At 34.8% G+C, this 19648-nt stretch overlaps 3 protein-coding genes and 1 non-coding gene across 6 annotated transcripts in view; 1 reads left to right on the top strand and 3 right to left on the bottom strand.

Annotated features, from left to right (window-relative positions):
* Positions 1-13030, bottom strand: part of LOC145685712 (serine/threonine-protein kinase 33-like) — a 161088-nt gene extending 148058 nt beyond the window's left edge. For 2 of the 3 annotated variants that reach the window (XR_014131469.1, XM_081758160.1), the window contains exon 1: positions 12958-13030. Coding sequence is in view for 2 of the 3 variants with exons in the window: in XM_081758160.1 (XP_081614286.1) it covers positions 12958-13023 (66 nt within the window). In the remaining variant the exon portion in view is untranslated. Of the gene's footprint in view, positions 1-925; positions 1162-12957 lie in introns of those variants that run through there. The other variant, XM_081758161.1, reaches the window with a different exon arrangement.
* Positions 13031-13665: 635 nt separating this feature from the next.
* On the bottom strand, positions 13666-15030 carry LOC145684574 (zinc finger MYM-type protein 1-like). Its single transcript, XM_081756967.1, has one exon. It carries the CDS (start codon positions 15028-15030, stop codon positions 13666-13668), a length of 1365 nt encoding a protein of 454 aa, XP_081613093.1.
* A 154-nt stretch (positions 15031-15184) lies between these two features.
* On the bottom strand, positions 15185-16015 carry LOC145684573 (zinc finger MYM-type protein 1-like). Its single transcript, XM_081756966.1, has one exon. It carries the CDS (start codon positions 16013-16015, stop codon positions 15185-15187), a length of 831 nt encoding a protein of 276 aa, XP_081613092.1.
* Positions 16016-17827: 1812 nt separating this feature from the next.
* TRNAG-GCC (transfer RNA glycine (anticodon GCC)) lies at positions 17828-17898 on the top strand. Its single transcript has one exon. It is a non-coding gene; the product is annotated as a tRNA-Gly (tRNA).
* Positions 17899-19648: the final 1750 nt, after the last annotated feature.

The raw sequence follows: 19648 nt of genomic DNA, 5'->3' as shown, positions 1-19648 counted from the left end.
AAACTTAATGCAGGTATTTCCGTAATTTGTATTATAAAAGTTTAGCTCTAGGCCTACTATACAGTATACAGGCCTATTTTCTAGTGCTATTTCATTTTATGAAAGTGTACTTATATTAATGAAATATGAAGTTTTCTTGTCAGGAGATGCATTCTTACTGCTTTAGAAAGTTTTGTTTAATTTTTTTCTTTTTAATGGAAAACTTACAATAAATGAGAACAGAGAGACTTCAGGAGGGCTGAGTATAAAGACAGGACATATGGCATAAAAGGTAAGTGTATAAAACGCGAATCAACTTAAAAGCAAACCAATTTGTGCTAGGTAGCCAGTAAAAAGCACAAATACTTTATAATCGAATTAAGACGAGAGAGCAGCAGGAGGACCCGCACAGCGATGCGCACGTCAGCGACGGTGAGTAAACTCATAAATGACAATAGTGGAAAAACACTTTATATGACATAAAATACATGTCTTGCGTATGAGACAGCTTTGGGACACTTCTATGACAAACAATGAACTACTGAGTGGTATAGAGCACACTCTGCATTTCGTATTTCTACCTTATCATACATGTAAGAGGTAAGACCCCGATATATTTTGTTTACTTAGCCAATCCGATTGTGAAACCAAATAAAAACACAGATTTCCTTAGATTTTTACAAATGGGATAGCATCTATATTTTCTTGCTATGGCGTTAAGAGATTTGTCAAGTGACATAAATCTATTTATGAAATCTAAAAATATCCTGTTTTTTAAGTTTCTCATGTGTTAACATTGAGCGTGTGATGTAACTTAACGTACACTACTTTATCAACATGAAAAGTGAAACGTTATGGAAATGAATTGTTACGATCAAAATTCGATCCAACAACGTATAAACAGCTTTGCTCTAATAAACGAACGGCAATCAACTGACTTTCTTACCTCTGCAGTGTCGGTGTCTACACCTGACGAACTGCTCAAGAAATCCATTCTGAACTAAGTAATTATATCAGCATAAGTCACATATGACGGAGAGTTTTACACACATCTATCGATCCAAGGATAATCGGCAGATATCTTGCAAGTAGTAGAATATTATCATATAGTCTTGTTTCAACTAACAACATACGCAATTAACGTTAATAACGAAAGTTTTCTTTAATACATAATGCATTTCTCTTAAATGCACAGAGTAATTAGATTCCTCTTTCTACCTCATCATATGAGGTCTATAACGATCCAAGGAGTGCTCCAGTCACCTACTACCTAGTGTTATGCTTCTAAATATTTGTATCGGTGCAGATGGGCATAATTAAGATTACAATTATTACTTATTGGTTTCTTATAAAATGAAGTATTCAGTAAAAACATTGCCAATTGGAATAAATCGATTGAATTTGCTCTTGAAAGAATATTTATTGTCCTTCAGTTCTTTTTTCTTGTGAGCACTATTGCCTAATACTTCATCAGGTATATGTGAACTAAACTTTTCGATGCAGATTTATTGTAGGGATCCAAACATATATATACTTCTTTATCAGTAAACTGTCTCTATATATCATCATCCTAATCATTATTGAGATGTGGACTTGTACTTCTTTGTGCAGATTCACTTTAGGAGGGCTTCGGTGCACATACACCATTAAGAGTTGTTGTGCTAGGTAACCACTAAAAAAGAACGAACGCTCTCTAACCAAGCCAGGGCAGGAGCGCAGCAGAGGACCCGCGAGGGTGCTTCCGTAGGGAGCAGGCACGTCAGCGACAGAGAGTATATAAATAAACAAAGATAATGCAAAATACTGTATATGGCATAAAAAGACTTACCTAACGTGCTGAAATATGTATTTGTACCTTACTGAAAATTGTATAGTCACGACATGTCTTCAATGCTTACACATTTGTGTTCCAAAATAATACGACACATTACTTACGTGAATTTTACAAATATGTGTCTTGGACACTTCTATGATTACACGTCATGAATTAATATATTGACTTCAGATACTTCATTTCACGTTCTGTACTGTGGTTAATGGCTACCTTATGGGCGAATCCATGCTGAACAAGTAAGATTTTCATGTATTTCTACGTAGATAAGCATACAACATATTTCGATTATTTAGGCCTACACACTGGTCTATTCAAATATTACAAATTTGTTTTGTATATTCTAAAAATTTGTGGATCAGTACAGTAAATCTGCACCAAATTTTCCATAGAATTATCACTTTATAATAGTGTTGCCACAGCACTAGTTCTGGGGTGGGCTGAAAAATAGTACCAAAATGGAACAAAAAAAGGCTGAATTCATTATTTTATACAATGTTAATACATGGCTCTGTAACACGAAACTACAACAGGTAAAGTTCTAGACCGCTACCCCCTCTACCAAGAGTCAAAATCAAGAAAGTGCTCCTTTAAAAAAATATTTTAATAAACATTCAACTAGGAGGACTCTAACCAACCGTTGGAGTAAATAAAGCACTTCGGTATGTATCGTAAGGAAACCAAACGCGCTTCTATTTCAAAGCGACCAATAAACCAAAGCGGTATTATGGACAGGCATGAAATATATATATATATATATATATATATATATATATATATAAAACGAGGAGCAAATCAATCATCGAGTTCGTGTATAAAACAGTATTACGTTATAATAAAACATCAAAATATAAATTATTGCATCTTATTCTCGCTTATGTCACGTCCGGATGAAGATAATAGACTGTAAATCCGGCTATACACTAGGAGATAAATCCTAGGATATATCTTTTTTCTGAGGAAAAATGTTGACATATCTCGTTGGAAGTCCTACCCTTTTTGTGCCTACAGTGCACAGTGCACATCCTGCTGATATTGATACCAAACGCTATTGCTATTGTTAAATTGCACACCTCTAAACAAAGCATAAAATCAGAATATAAATTAGCAAAACACACCTCATCAGTCCCTGCATTACTCTTTATTTTGTTGAGTATTTTTACAGTTGGCGGGAACAACACAAACTTGTTTTCACTTTCTCTCAACTGATGTCGCTTAAATCGAAATCTTATGAATTTTATTTCCGAAATAGAGTGTGCTATAAACAAGAAATATATCATAGGATCGTTTAGAATATAGGAAATGACATGCGATCTGATGCCATACACATTGAGATTTTGACTCCAGAAAAATCGTAAGAGATTTCCAGGATTTATCCTATAGTGTAATGAGGGCCTGAGAAGAATAAAAAGGTAAGTAAACTGACATTTGTAAAAAAATGTAAAACCGGTCCTGGGTCCTACAATCTTCCCTGAAAGACATCACAACACATTAATAATAATTTTAAGTCACAATGTTATCTATTATTTCTAACTAGTCTGGAAGAGTCTTACTAACACTTTTGGAAATGTGACAACTATTTGTTAAATAGTGTTGAATTGGATACAATTGTACCAACTTTTCACAAAAGGGGCTGAAAATGAGAGCGTAGTACCAACGGACCGATGAATGACAAAAAGGGCTCAATTTTGTACAATTGTACCAAGTTTGGAAACACCGCTTTATATTCTATCAGGTATAAATGGACTAACGTTTTATTTACTAATTTTTAAGAAATTGATGATAGTAAATTGAAAATAATGAAGAATAACTTTGGTAATATCCCAATTTAGTTCTGCTATGCAGTGGCGTCATATAGGGAGGGCAGGATGGGGCAATTGCCTCCAACAAGAGTTTGAGGAATACATATACTTTAATCGATTATCTACTAATATACTAGAACAAAACGTGAAAGGCTTATATCGGTAGTGCTCTTGACCTCCTCAAGTGAAGTCTGAAATGACGCCCTTGTTGCTATGATCTGATTGATACAAAAGTGTTAAATCCAAGGTGTTGATTTAGTTGTTCCAGGAGATCACTACGATTATTCTGAAGTGTATCACATTCAAAAATTATGTGATCTAATATTCCAATTCCCTAATCGCACCAGCAGTGATAGCTTCCTTTGTTTTTATTTGGATCAATTTTTACCGAAGTAAGGTCTGCAGCGAACATGATCCTGTAAAAAAAATGTAGTTTTTGATCAAGAAGTTTTATAATGTTTCGAGGTTTTACATTCGTGTTTTTTTTTTTTTTAATAAAGTTTTCCTAAGAAAATTGCATTTGAGTTTTTATTTCTGAAATTTTTAATATCTTTTTGAAATTTCTCTTATAAGTTTTGATAAGAAATGTTTTAGAGAGATGCCTGACTTCTTTCAACATTCTTTAGCAGTTAAATCAATAGTGGAAGTGATTTGTTTACTACCATGTGCTTTAATAAAAATGAACATTTTATTTGTTTTCCTTATTTAACGAAGGACATAACAATTTTATATTCAAAGTACTCTTTTAGAATTCCAGTGAGTGTTAGCCAATGAAGTTAAAACACTGTAGAGTTGGTACAGGAAGATTTGATCTTTTAGTCCTTGACATAAAGTAGTGCATGACATAATGCAAATGGTCCACTTTTATAGGTGAATATAAACTTAGGAGACGAACTGGTTGCGATCAATGTCGTATTAGTTATGTACTAAGGAGGTTGTATCATACTTTTTGGTCTGCTTGGAGTTCAGCTAATGAGTTAATTTGAGTATGAGTGAGAAAAAAAAATGTGGCAACTAGAAAATCTAGATGTGCGCATGCATATTTTGTAAAAATGAAAATATATGGAATTCGAAATGTTTTCCTTGTAATTTGACAACACAACAACTTATAAATAGTTACGAAATCAGATTATAATGAACTTATTTATTTCTGATGGATGTATTTTTGCCAGGACTAAGTAGAAGACAATTAATATTACCGACAATAGAAGGATTGTGTTGTAATTAGAAGGGAAAAAAATATTTTATCGTATGCATCCCTCAGAAACCTGGACATTTTCTACTCATCTCTCACTACTTATTTTAAGAAACAATTCTGCTATTATAGAAGACTCGAACTTAATAGTTGTTTTATTGTTAACTCACCCGATGAGGTGAAAGAAAAGAAAGAAAGAAAGGTTATTAACCCTTTCAACCCTTTGGGGATCCCATGGTACAATTTGTACCATACGGGGTGTTTCATGGTACATTGCGTTATAACTCTCCTATTTGAGCTCTTTCGTCCGGTTTTTTTTTTCCAAGTCCAGAGGCATTGTAGAAGACATTACGTTTCACACCTTCCTGCGTCGAGACATAGGAGGTGATGACGTCATAAGTCTAAAATTTATATTTTCGTGTAATACTTTCTGGGGGGGTTTATGTAAAGTATTTTTGGCGGGCTCATTTTTGCACGTAGAAGATTGAAATTTTGCACAAACATGCAGTCCACCGAGTAGTATTTACCAGATTGTTTTCAGATTTCTGCGTTAAAACAGGGGGGGGGGGGAATCCAGAGGGTCAAAAAGTTGAAAAAAGGGATATTTTTACCTGAAAATCCCGTTTTTCCTCATTTTCCCGCCTTAGATACATGATGGAGACAAGTTAATGGTACCGCCTGAAAGGCAGTTCTATTCTGAGGAGAATGATGTGCGACACATGGCCCTAGGGTAATTAGGGAAGTGTCAGGGAATTTTTACCAAAATATACTTCTGTATAGGGGAATTTTGGACATGTTCGGTATTATTTTTTGTGGGCTTATTTTTGTACGTAGAAGATTGAAATTGTGCACAAACATTCAACCCACCGAGTAGTATCTACCGGATTTTTTTCAGATTTCTGCGTTAAAACAGGGGGGTACAGAGGGGCTAAACGTTGAAAGAAGGAAATTTTTACCAAAAAATCCCTTTCACGGGATTTTTTCGCCTTAGATACATGATGGGGACAAGTGAATGGTACTACCTGAAAGGCAGTTCTATTCTGAAGAGAATGATGGGCGAAACATGATCCTAGGGTAATTAGGGATGTCTCAGGGAATGTTTAAAAATTTCCCTCTGTATACGGGAATATGAAACATTGTCGGTATATTTCATTTTGGCGGGCTTACTTTTGCACCTGGAAAATTGGAATTGTGCATAAACATTCAGCCCACCGAGTAGTATTTACCAGATTTCTTTTCAGATCTCTGCGTTAAAACAGGGGGCTAAAAGTTGAAAAAAGTATATTTAGACCCAAAAAATCCCGTTTTTCCTCATTTTCCCGCCTTAGATACATGATGGAGACACGTGAGTCATACCGCCTGAAAGGCAGTTTTAAGCTGAAGAGAATGATGAACGAAACATGACCCTAGGGTAATTAGGGATGCCTCAGGAATTTTTTTTTACCTGAAATCATGGTGTTTTACGGTAATTTGGGGCATGGTGGGAATTCCTGATAAAATTTCTCCCGCCCTTGGTATTCAAGATAGAAACTTGAAATTTGGCACACACATTCAGATAGAAACTTGAAATTTGGCACACACATTCAGTATACCAAGTACTATTTATCAGGTTTTTTTATATGGCTACGTTCACACAGGGCCGCTCCAGAGGGGCCCAAAGTGCGAGAAAAAAATTTCCCTCCGAAATTTTCCCTTTGATATCATTTTCCCGCTTCTGGTATATGGTATGAGCATGCAAGTGGTATCATTTGAAAGCCAGCTCCATTCTGAAGAGAATGAGGTATGAACCATGATCCTAGGATAAATAGTGACGATGCAGTAGCTGCTTGACTGAAAATATAAAAAATAGCCCAAAAAACCAGGTGCCGGAAAGGGTTAAAGTATGGCTTTTTTGAGGTATTTTGTAGACTTTCACTCAATCATCTATTGCGTCAAGACTATTTACCGTAGGATCATGGTTCATAACCCGTTTTGTTTCTAGTAAAGCAGTGTTTCCAACTGTGTCCGTAAAATTTCCCGAAAGCGTACCAAATGCGGGAATTTCCGCTCAAAGTGGGAAAATGGGATTTTTTAAAAAAATCCCTTTTTTATCGCGAATATCTCCCCTTTGGTATAGGATACGATCATGTGAATGCTACTAAAAAAAACTTTGCTTTATGGTGAAGAGAATGACATAAAAAGAGTAGCCCTGGGATGAATAGTTTTGATGCTACGGCTGATTTACATATTTTCCCTTGATAACACCTTTTTGCTGAATTTCTATACTATCATCATCATCATCAAGACTGTTCATTGTGGAACATGAATCGTACCTCGTTTTCTTTGCCATGAACCAGTCTTTCGAACGGTATCACTCACATGTCTCTAGCATGTATCATAGTGGAGAAAATTCGTGAAAAAGGAAAATTTTTGTCAAAAATCCCTTTTGCCGGATTTTGGGCCCCTCTGGCCGGCCCCTGTGTCAACCCACAGAGCCCCAAAAAATCCGGAACATACTACATACTATGTGTAATAACTGTACGAAGTTTCAATGTTATATCTTGAAAACTTGGTAGGGAAAAAATATTGCCCCATGTGCAAACAGTACCAGCTTTCCCCATGTGCAAAATGGGTATCCATTGCTCACATAGGGGAAAGCTGGTACTGTACTGTAGATACTTTACTAAAGTAATTGACTAAAAATGAAAAAATAAAGAAATCGAGATTTTTTGACACACGTCTGTTGACTGTAGCAACATGAACCATACCTCATTTTCTTCAGCGTAAGGCAGCCTTTCAAATGGTACCATTCAAATTACACTATCGTGTACCTGTGAAGAGAAACATGGGGGAAAAGGGAATTGTTTCTTAAAAAATCCCTTTTTCAATTTTGGATGAGATTTTCCCGCTTCTGGTACACGATAGGGAAATTTGAGTGGTACATTTCAAAAGCCTGTCTCATAACGAAACCAACGAGATACAAACCATTATTCTAGGGTAAATAGTAATGTGTCAGGGAATTTTTGAGAAAAACTTCTCAAATATACCCTTTTTTTAAAACCCATCGTCCATGTTTTTGACGTCATAGCCCCCAGACAGAGCACGCGAGGCTGCAAAATGCCCATAATATATATTCTATGATGCTTCTATATTTGAATGAATGCCAAAAAAAAAAAAAAAAAAGGTCTAAAAAGCTTTACTTATAAAGCAAATTCCGAAGGTAGATACCATGGCACAGGTGTTGTGCCATCATAATTTAAAAGGGTTAATTGCCTTTGTATTCTCATAACGTAAGTTTACTGTGGTTAAACCAGGGTACCCTCTGCTCTAAATTAATTAGTCACATGTGATTAACTTAGTCTACTACTACGTACTAATCAGAGATTCTCAATATACTTCTGATGATCATGCTTTAGTAAAACTTTTAGTATGGCACTAATCATACGTCAAAACGACTCTGTATAAGGCTCAGGTAATTTAAATTGCAACATTAAACATCTTATGGTCTGTGTTGCTGCTCTCACATTTTGATTCTCATATTTAGAGGCATCTGCGAATATTGATATTGTATCTTTTTCTGAGGTTGTGATTTTGAGATAGCCAGATAGCGTTATATACTTTAGCAGGTAACAGTTTCATGTTCATTATTAAGTTTGTATAATAATCGCACGACAAATATGGTAATGGATGATTTTAAAATTTGTGGACTTGAAAAGATTGTTTATATATATATATATATATATATATATATATATATATATATATATATATATATACGGCGTTGATTTCATATTCGTTAAGCTGTTAATATATTTTAATTTTGTTATGATAGGGGAATGCTGTTTATCAAACCTGGATAAAGTCATTTGCCATCTTTCGCATAATAATTACCAACGACGAATTATCAGTTTTCTCGAAAATAGCTTGTTTTAGGCAAAAGGATGGTTATTATTTTAATTTTTTTTTACAATGTATTGCGGAAGAAAGACCTTTTATTAGAAAAAATACTTCCATATGTGATTTTTAGTATAATGTATTGTGTAAATATAACCATTAGATTACTGGGATTGGCATTACATTTTTTTTTTTGGTAGCCAAACCATGTACAGTAGAACTACAATTATCCGAACTCCGACTATCCGAATTCCTTTAGAATTAAGACGTAAACGTACTGCGATTCGCAAAAGAATGATTCTGTCTACGCGCGCTATTGTCCTTCCTTCCGCTAGTGTAGGCGCAGCGCGAACATGTACTGTACGGTACAATACATATTGTACTAACAAATAAAACACAGTTCTGACCAGAGCAGAATGAAATATATTAAAAACTATACTTACAATGTGTTACAGTTTCAAGGACCAGACGTCCTCTTCATCAGACAGTTTCAAGGACCTAACGTTAGGTCCTTGAAACTGTAACACATTGTAAGTATAGTTTTTAATATATTTCATTCTGCTCTGGTCAGAACTGTGTTTTATTTGTTAAGCTACTTATCCAGAGCTATGGAGTTTGTTCATATTGTAACCGGCATAACCGTGGGACGTAAAACTCAAAAATTTCATTTCATTTTTTTTTGTTCATATTGTACTAGTGTACAGCACTTGTTCATACGGTTACACACACACACACACATTATAAATATATACATATATATATATATATATATTAGCATACACTACACTACAATGTTTTTTCGGAATATCCAATTATCCGAATTTTTGATTATCCGAATAGGGCCCGGTCCCAATTGATTCGGATAATTGGAGTTCTACTGTATTAGGTTGTTATACGTACTTAATCCATTAACCATGTAATTTAATTGGGTTTTCCAATGTAGTCTTTTACTCAATTTTAGTCAAATTTAATCCTAAATATTTTACATTTTGTGAATTTATATATATAAAAAACATTTTTCTACCTGAATGAATGCTCTAGGGATATTTTTTTTTTTTTTTGAAAATGTTATGAACTTAGTCTTGGCCCAATATACATTGAAAATATTGATAGTGAACCATTTTGTTGATTGTGTCAACTTCTTCTCTATAATTTTAACACTATCTTTTATGTTATTAATGTTCAACGTCAGGCAAACGTTATCTGGAAATTATATTATCAGAAGTTGATCATTTTATTTATTGATTAAATCTAAAATGTATAAATTAAATAAGATCGGCCTTAGCTTGTTATTCTACAGAAGACCAATGGAGCTGTTCCTTGAATTAATAAAACTGCTTTTGATAGCGGTATCTAAGATAATTGACTCTAACGCAGTGGGTATATAAGAGGGGCTTTCGGACTTAATCCCCCGAAATTTTATAAAGAATTTCCACATTTGCAGGACTAAAGTTGGCGAAGCCCCCCCCCCCCCCGAAATTAAATCGTAAATACCGGTACACCACTACTCTAACACATCATATGTGTTTTTGAATACATTTTCCGAAAGCCTGTAATATTGTTAGACATAATTGATGATGCTCTACGAAACATTTTAGTCTATTTAAGACCAAGTTTTCAAATATTTTATATATGCAAAAAAATTAGACAAATATATCTGAAATTATCAGCAATACCAAATGCACTTTTTTCGGTATAGGTAGTATTAATTTCTTTACCATGTGAAAGAAATTTGCTCGTAGGTTACATTTGATTGTAATAATTTAAAAAAATGTTTATGACCTGTATCTGATAAGTTTTTCAAATCTAATTCTGTTTATTCCTGGGGCAATATCTTTCTTAAGTGCTTTTAACACAACACCTAACTCAGTGATATTGAAAGGTTTCTCTAAGTTTGTGTTACGATTTCAGAATAAATATTTTTGTATTGAAATTCGATCATTGATGACATAATGCAAAGAAAACAATATTCTTGATTACGTGATCGATTACATGGCCTAGGCTCCCAACCCCCGGCTACATCCGCCACTGAATATACTGATTAAAATTTTGAGTTGACGTAACTTCCCATAAATCTTTATGCATTCCATAGTAGGTGAATGTGATAGTGTCAACATCTCCAAGAGTGAGCTGGTGAAGAGGAAGTGGAGAATATGAACTATTCTCATCGTACACTATTCATACACACTTACAAATACTCTTGAAATCACCTACATTCATTTACAATTACCTTACACGTTTACATTTCATTTATTTTTTCATTTTTTTCAAATCTTTCACCCTAACTAACTGGGTAACTGGCCCTCTTCTTCCCGTTGGAACTCCATAACGATTTTGATTCTTACTACTCCTGATTGTGGCTATACATTTCTTTACCTAACTGTGACAAATTAGTGCTCCTATTCCTAAACTGACATAATTAACAATTCTAATTTTTCTATCTATTTCATACTAGGCCTATATATGACAGGTAATGCGACTTGAAAGTCGACCAAAAAAAAATGCAAATGGCGGCTTCCGCCATTTGTAAAATTCTTTACGATTTCTAAAAAGATAATTCAATTCTTGTACAAGTAATTCAATTTACTCACATTTTTAGCATACTTGACTTTAAAGCTGATGCTTCTTTAAATAACACCGATAATGGTGATGAAGACAAGACATTCCATAGTAAGATCAGCAAACTTCTATTATTATGTTTAAACATGTTTAATTAATATTAGAGAAAAACTAATTTGTGAGAGCAAACTATCTAATTTCGAACGATATTTCGGTTCAAAGTTAGCCATGAAGAAAATATATACACCTTCTCATATTATTTTCTTTACTTTTTCATAAGATTTGAAATACGGTATCAAAATCAGCTAGTTTCGTCCTTCTTAGACGTTGTTTAGTGGCTTCTACACAATAGTTCTTATCGTGTACGTACATTGAAGCCCTCCTAACATAGAGAAATGCAAGTCCACAACCCAAAAATAATAGTTTAGGATATAGGGAGTCGATAAAAGGAAGTATCGTTATATAGTATAAGCAACGAATTTATGTATGAGTCTGTACAATAAATCTGCATCCAAACTTTTTCTTAGCAAAAAATGTAACTTAAATAATTTTAACCAATTCTTTATCAACTGTTTTGAAGATATTTACTAGTGTGTTGTAGAGTGAAAAATGTACTCGCTAGCACATGTATACAAGGGCGCCGATCCTGGGGGGGGGGGGGCGAGAGTCTCCCCACGTGGGCCCCATGTATTTTTATGAATATATATTTTTATTGTTATATATACGGTATATGGCATTTATTCCGAAGTTGGGCGTCCGCTTTTGCAACGTTTCTTCGCTGTTATCTCCTTTGCACACTTTCTGCAATTTGTTACTAGGTTCATTAATCCGTGCTCTTCACAAACTTTTAAAAGATTTTGCTCGTTACCAACGTATTGCTTCAAAAATATTAAAACTGTTAGTTCATTGCCCTTGTACATTCGCCATGTTGATAACATAAATGCTCGGTTTTTCCCACAATGCAACTGTTCGGTTACCTTGCGCCAAGTAGTTCCCTCCGCTCGCCGTATAGTCCCATGATTATAACCGCTTATATATAACAAATAAACAGATTTTTCGAGACTCTTATATATTATCAAGCACACAAACGATCAAATTATTCATATCTTTCCTGTAAATTTTAAAAATTTTGCTGGAAACGAACGCCCAACTTTGGAACTTCATATAATATAATGAATGCCCCTCAAAGTTACGGAGAAATCGGCGCCAATGCATGTATATTATCAGTGATATTATTTTAATTTTGGTACAGTTTTACTATACGGATCCACAGATTGTAAAATGTACAGAAAATTTGGGCAAGTCCTTAATTTGCCCATTTCATGTTGAGAACAGAGCCCAACCAACCCCTTCGGGGCTTCTAACCCGTTTCTACTGCTACTAATAATTTTAACTACTACTACTACTTATACTATGGATCCATATAATAAAACTGCACGCTATTTTTTTTTTAACAGCCAGTACTGTACATAGACGATTAGTCAAAAAAAATATTGGAAAGACCTTTATCAGCAATGGATCGATAATTTTTGATAATGGTATGAATGCATTTCAAATATAAATAACTCTCATTACTATATCCATGTGATTCCAGTTGTCATTCTTGATATCTGAGCATTTGAGATTAAGGGAATGACTACTAAATATTTTTCAAAAGCTAACGATTTTTCTTTTACCAGTTTTTCGTAAGTAAAAAGAGATAATGAAATGTTACTTACCTCAATAATAGATAATGTTATTCTATACCCGAAAACACGAATCGGAAGAATTTTCAGTTTTGCCATCCATAGAAATTACAGTGTGAGCAGAATTTGAATTACTCAAAAATCTAGATTATGTCAGCGACTAGAAAAATGAACTCAACGGCAATTGATGACTTATCATGCTGTCTGTGTTGCTTGTTAATTACTTTTTAAATAATATTTGTATTTTAATTCTACTATTTATTAAAATTTATTTATTTTGTATTCTTTATTACAAAATAAAAAATATTATTTAAAAAGTAGTTAACAAGAACATAGACAGCACGATAAGTCATCAATTGCCGTCGTAGGCGGAGTTTGCCATAGCATTTTGGGGGGGGGGGAGGCATCCAAGGGGTCTGGGTAAAGGGTATTTAATGACTTCAACGGCTTTACTGTCATGCTAATAGTTGGTATGATATGTAAAAGATGTAGTGGAAAAGGGTAAAATAAATAAAGAATTGTATTAATTTTAAATCTTTAATAGTTAGTATTAAACGAGTATTAAGTTAAAAGCATTAAGTTAAGGATTTAACTTCTTTATTAGTTAAAACGTATTAAACGTTAAACAAAAACATTACGTCATGACACTGAAAATGATAGGTCTAACTATTGCATTGAGAACTTCGAGAAAAACACATTTTTAATTATTGAGTAAATGATCAATACTTTGAGGGTTTAGGCCTATTTTTTTACATAAGGGTTATCTTTCTTTTTTCCTTTTTTTGAGCTGTAGATATCAACCAAACTCTCTATATCCAATTTTCTTACAACATCTGATTCTGAGTATAGGACCATTAAGTTGTCCATCCTTTCTTGGCCCATAGTGCACCGCAACCAGTTGTGAATCCGCCTCATTAATGAAAAAGATCTCTCACAGGTGGCACTATTTGATGGCAAAACGAGAGCAATCTTCAAAAGGGTGCCAAAACTTGTGTATGTCTCTGAGCCGGTCGTTAATACAACTTCCATTAATTTTGCAACAATTTCTTTTAGCGGGTTTCTTTGCAGATCTATACCAGAACTTTCCATAACTCTTCTTAAAACTACCATTTCTGCCTTTAGTATATTTCTATCAACTTCAGGTATAGAAAACATTGTGATGAATGGTTCTGCTCCAGCTTCATCTACTCGGATAAACCGTTCGCTGGCATCAGCTATTTCCAAAGCTTCGCCGCTGAACCTTCTTTTAAGCTCTTCTGTTAAAATGTGTAGCAAAGGGTAATAAAAGTCATTTTTGTACTTATTTTTGACAAATTCATCCCTTTTCTGCAAATTAGTGGTTTCAGGATACATATCATCTCTATCTCTCTGGCCTACTGAACTACAAATTACAAAATCATCTAGGGTTTTCGATATTACTCGAGGTCGTTTAGGCTTGGAGCTATTATCTGTAGCTATACCACTCTCATCTTTGTTTTGAAAAATCCTTAGGTCAAACTCGTTATCAAAAGCCTTTATGTCTAGCCATTTCTTGTCCCATGAGACTTGGTTTCGATTGTTAGTTAGCTCTTCGATCACACCCCTAGCAACATTTGAATTTTGTGCAATTGATGAGTCAGCTTTTTGTAGAGCTTGGCTAAGTACATTGATTAATGACAAGCACTGAGAAAACACTGACAAACATACGATAAAATCCAGTGAGGTTACAAACGAAAGCAGACCCTTTGCTTCAGGGTTTTTGGGATTCCTTATGTCAGAAGCTGTAGCTGTGAGTGCAGCGATAACTGCGGAGTAGTTTGTTTTTACAGATACAACTGAATTGGCTCTGCAAGGCCATCGAGTATCGCTTAGTTTGTGAATTTCATGAGGTCCCGGGCTGGTAATGTTTAGCTCTCTCCGAACTATATGAAACTCAGCGTGTGTGTCAGGATAGCTGAAGTATTGGTACAGACATTGCATAATGTTAAAGAAATTGCAGCTTAAATCGTTGTCCTTGCAAGCTGCAACTAGAACTAGGTTTACTTTATGGGCCAAGCAGTGGACATAGATTGCGTAGGGGTTTTGTTTTTTGACGATAGCTTGTAAACCATTGTTTATTCCAGACATTACACTCGCTCCATCATATACCTGGCCAACTACCAACGCACTTAATCCAATATCTCCTATTTTTTTTTAAATATAACATCAGCTAATGAAATAGCAGACCTTGAAAGTGACACATCTTCAATGCCTATTACTCTTTCTTTGATCTCTTGTCCTACTAAATACCTGACGCAAATGCAAAGCTGCTAGTTCTATGGGGTTTTGCTTCATCTACCATTAGTGCAAAACATCCAGAGCTATTTATTTCGTCTACAATCACTTTTAAAACTTCTGTTTTTATGATGCACAACAACTCGTTTTGGATTTTAGGGCTAGTCATGTTAAAATATTTATTGTATTTTTCTTTGAAATTTTCATCGTACTTAGAAAAAAAGTCACATAATTCCAAGAAATTTCCTTTGTTGCCTGACATATCAGACTCATCATGATCCCTTAGAGATAAACCCTGCTTTAACAGATATAGCAATATATCTATTAACTTTTTCATATAGTATCTGTTTTCTAGTACTAGTTCTTTGTGGTTGTCGGACAATAATGTTTGCACGGACTGACATGGTTTTCTGTATTCAACCCATTTCGTCACAGAAAAAGAATGTGCTATACTAATGGCATGCTTATCTAATTTCTCACCAGCCTTTTTCCAATTTTTCATATCCTTTTTAACAAATAACTCTTCTCTGTTGCTTGAGGGAAATTGCCTACAGGCAAAGCAATAAACTGCATCGTTTTTAATGCTGTATTCTACCCATTCATGCTTTTTGTAGTACAAAACAGAAAAGTTGCGCTTTCTATTACCTGGAAAGTCTGTCAAAGGAAAATGCTGCAAGATTGGACGAGCTGGTCCGCTACAAAGATCACCTAGGTCATTTGCTGAAATTCCAAGCGAAGGCGCATGTTCAGTCTTTCTTCCTTCATTACGAGATGGCAGCGTTTGCAGGTTAGGAGTCTGTTTACAAGCATCACTTTGCACTGCTGGAGTGTTATCCATAGTTGAAATACTATTATTTGCAATAGGTTTTTGTTCTCTTTGTTTAAAAAACGAACGAATGTCAGGCTTAGGTTTTTTGCTCATTGTTTATACACACATAACACCACACTGTCTAAAACTCACGAGATGACGGCTTACACTGAACTACTTAACTGACAAAAATGGCGGGGTTGGCGGCGCGGGATATACTCAGTCTCTGTGTTTGACAGTCAGTGTTGCCAACGGTAATGTTGCATTTCCCTGCAGCGACCAAACAAAATATCCCTATATATTGGGTAGCCTCAAAGATGTGTTTAATCCATTTCTGATAATGAACGAATTATATTTTTCAGTAACAATAGTGAAAAATGGTTAGGAAGCAATGCAAATAAAGATGATGTTATTACTTTTTAACGTAACAGGTATAAGTTGATCAGTTGATTAAATAATGATATTAAGCACCTAAAAGGTTTAAATTGTTTTAGCTTAGATTTTTTGGGGGTCCTGGCCCCTCCAGGCCCCCATAACTCCGCCCATGATTGCCGTTGAGTTCATTTTTCTAGTCGCTGTCATAACCTAGATTTTTGGGTAGTTCAAATTCTGGTCACACTGTAATTTCTATGGATGGCAACACTGAAAATTCTTCTGATTCGTATTTTTGGGTGTAGAATAACATTATCTATTACTGAGGTAAGTTATATTTCATTCTCTCTTTTCACTTACGAAAAAATGGCAAAAGAAAAATTGTTAGCTTTTGAAAAATATTTAGTAGTCTGCCCCCTTAAGAAATAAACGTATACAGGTGTACCTTGTTCTGAGAGATCATATGTTTAACCTTGTAGTTGTAAGAATTTCTAAAAACAAAGATAAAATTCAAATTTATTGTTCCTGGGTATAAATGGGTAAAATTTACTGCTGTCTGGATATAACAATCGATTCTGCGAACTTAAAATTTTCCAACAACCGGTTCTAGCGAAACAGTGCGAACCTGCTGAATAGCATCACTGCATATTATGTACGGGTTACATTTTCAATTTAAGCCAATTTTATTTTGCCTATTTCGTCCATTCCTCTCTAAATAATTGCTTTAGTACCTAATGTTGCCTATACTATGCATTTTCTTCAAAATAAGACTTGGTAGCTATTTCAAGAAGGAATTCTGCTTCTTCCGAGAAATGTTGTTTCTAGTGATAAGATGTTAAAATTTTGGACTGGTCTATTTACTGATAATGTACAAAATTTGTCTACTGTTATGTGTAGTGATAAAGTGCTGTAGAGAATGTAATTACTAAATATACATGGAATATACAATAAAAGAAGATATTAACAAACAGATATATTTCTATGTTTTTTGAACATTATCTATTAATTGATTTTTTTTACTGTGTTGGGTATTTATCTTCATTATTTCGAGTTACATTTTTGCAGGCCTGCAACTAGAGGGGCTAGGGGGCCTGGTCCCCCTAAACTTTTCGTAGCCTCCCTAGACCTTAACACAAAATGCTATTATTAATACAAAAAAAAAAAAAAAAATTAGCTATGTGCAAGAGAATTTTTAATGACTTGCCCCCCCCCCCTAACATATTCATGGCCGCTCAAACCTCTGTGGCTGGTTGCGGGCCTGCATTTTAGTGCCTATATTTTAAATTCTAAGTGCCTATTTTCCAGGTGTTTAATGCCTAAACATCCGGTCTCTAATAATAATTATTTGAATGGTGAATTACATGGTATATCAAGTTAATAATTATCTACGATTAATAGGGCTAATCCTCTGCAAATTTACCATACATTTATTACTATATAATTTTGCACTTTCGAGCTATAAGTATAGAAGCATCGGTGGTTCAGTGGTAGAATGCTCGCCTGCCACGCGGGCGGCCCGGGTTCGATTCCCGGCCGATGCACAATACCTTTTTGTAATTTATTTCTTAAGTATTTGCTCTTTTAAACAGAAAGTATACTAACACAAAATTAACTGTCTGACAGCCTCACACAAATCATTTCTTCCAAATACATTAACAAACTTGAGTTTTCCTTGGTGATGCTACTAATGTTATAGCTAATGATATTTGTGAGAATGTAACCATGAACTCTCGTGGCTAAGCGGTTAGCGTATGGGCGTTTGACGTTGCTTCGATTCCCAGTGGGAGGGAGATCATGTAATTTGAATCCCACGTTAAGTTGTAAACCCACGTCTCATATAGCCTCCCAGCTGAAAGGGCTTTCTTATATTATATGATTATATAGATGTGTATAGGGATCCATTTCCTTTCATATGACAGGGGTACATTGATGCTTCCCACTTAAATTTAGCGAGGGGTACATTAGCCCATCCTTTAAACTTGGGAATCGTCAAAAAAAAAAAAAAAAAAAGTAAGTGTTCTCCAGAACCCTAATGTATAATACTGTCTGTTTGGGTGGTCCATCTTGTTTCCTTTCATGGGTATAAATTTGCCAATATATATATCCTATTTGGGAAATCTCAAAAATAATAATTAGTAAATATTAATTAGGAGCCATGCTAAATTTGGGTGGTTCAACTCGTTTTCCTTTATGGGTATAAATTTCGGAGGTTTTTCACTCCCTTTGTAATCATGTAACATGGTTATATGCAAGGTCGAATTTAGGAGGGTGCATCGGTGCACGTGCACCTCCCCTTCGTTGTAAATATAGCCCATCTAAAATAAAAAGCTAGCATTGAAAATAGCAACATTTCCCGCCAATTTCTGCCGTCATGTTTCAGTTTGCGGTTTAAAAGAAAGAGGAGTTTTGCAAAAGCAATAGTTTAAATCGGTTTTCTGAAGGTTGAAGGAAAAGGATTCACCAAGCAAAGCAATATAGCATTTGTCAAGTAGGGAAGAAAACAACCCAGGAAGAACAATTTTTCCTGCACATCACTTGCGACCCTCTTTAAAATACCCTCCCTCCATCTCCGTTCTATGTATCAACGTTGTCAGGTGTAAAGAATATTGTCACATGTCACTTTGAAAAGTGTCAATGAGAGTGATTGGTAGTTATGGTGTACTCCCCTCAGAAAATCCTTGATCCGACCCTGGTTATATGGGTGAAGTATAGGTGGTGTCCATTTCATTTTATAAGATATGGGTACATTAACGCACACCTGTAAATTTTGGAAAAGTACAGGGAATTGTCAAAAGAAAAAGGAATATTTGGTAAATGTTCTCTAGGACCCACTTCATGCTTGGGTGGCTCATATCTTTTTCTTTCATTGGTACAAATTGCTAAAAATTTAGAATTTTGCGGTTTTTTACCTCCTCTTTGATAAGTCATTATTTTATATGGTTATAGGTGTGCGCATAGGAATCCATTCTTTTTATAAGACATGGGTACTTCGATATCCTTTTCTGATTTTTTGAAAAGAGTTATAGGACTACTCCTTAAATTTGCGAATTTTCAAAACAAAATCTGGTCAAGGTTCTTCATGACTCTTTGTAAATTTATGTGGTCCTGCTTATTTCTTTTATGAGTGCCAAATATTAGTATTGCCACGTGATCGGTTATTGACCTCTCGTATGTTCTTTGATGAGCGTTCAACACATTATGTGATTATATGGTTTAATATACCTAGGTAGGTGTTCATTCTCGGGCCATAGGATGTGTGTTCTTTGATGCTACAGTATTAAAATGTGGGAG

Source organism: Thermobia domestica, chromosome 5, assembly GCF_964235325.1.
Source record: "Thermobia domestica chromosome 5, izTheDome1.hap1.1, whole genome shotgun sequence".
Lineage (NCBI taxonomy): Eukaryota > Metazoa > Arthropoda > Insecta > Zygentoma > Lepismatidae > Thermobia > Thermobia domestica.
Note: the sequence above shows the minus strand (reverse complement) of the source record. Positions and strands in the feature narration are given on the sequence as shown.

Bases quoted from the DNA above. Each gene is read 5' to 3' on its own strand.
- LOC145684574 (XM_081756967.1), bottom strand. From the start codon at position 15,030: ATGTCTGGAATAAACAATGGTTTACAAGCTATCGTCAAAAAACAAAAC.
- LOC145684573 (XM_081756966.1), bottom strand. From the start codon at position 16,015: ATGGATAACACTCCAGCAGTGCAAAGTGATGCTTGTAAACAGACTCCT.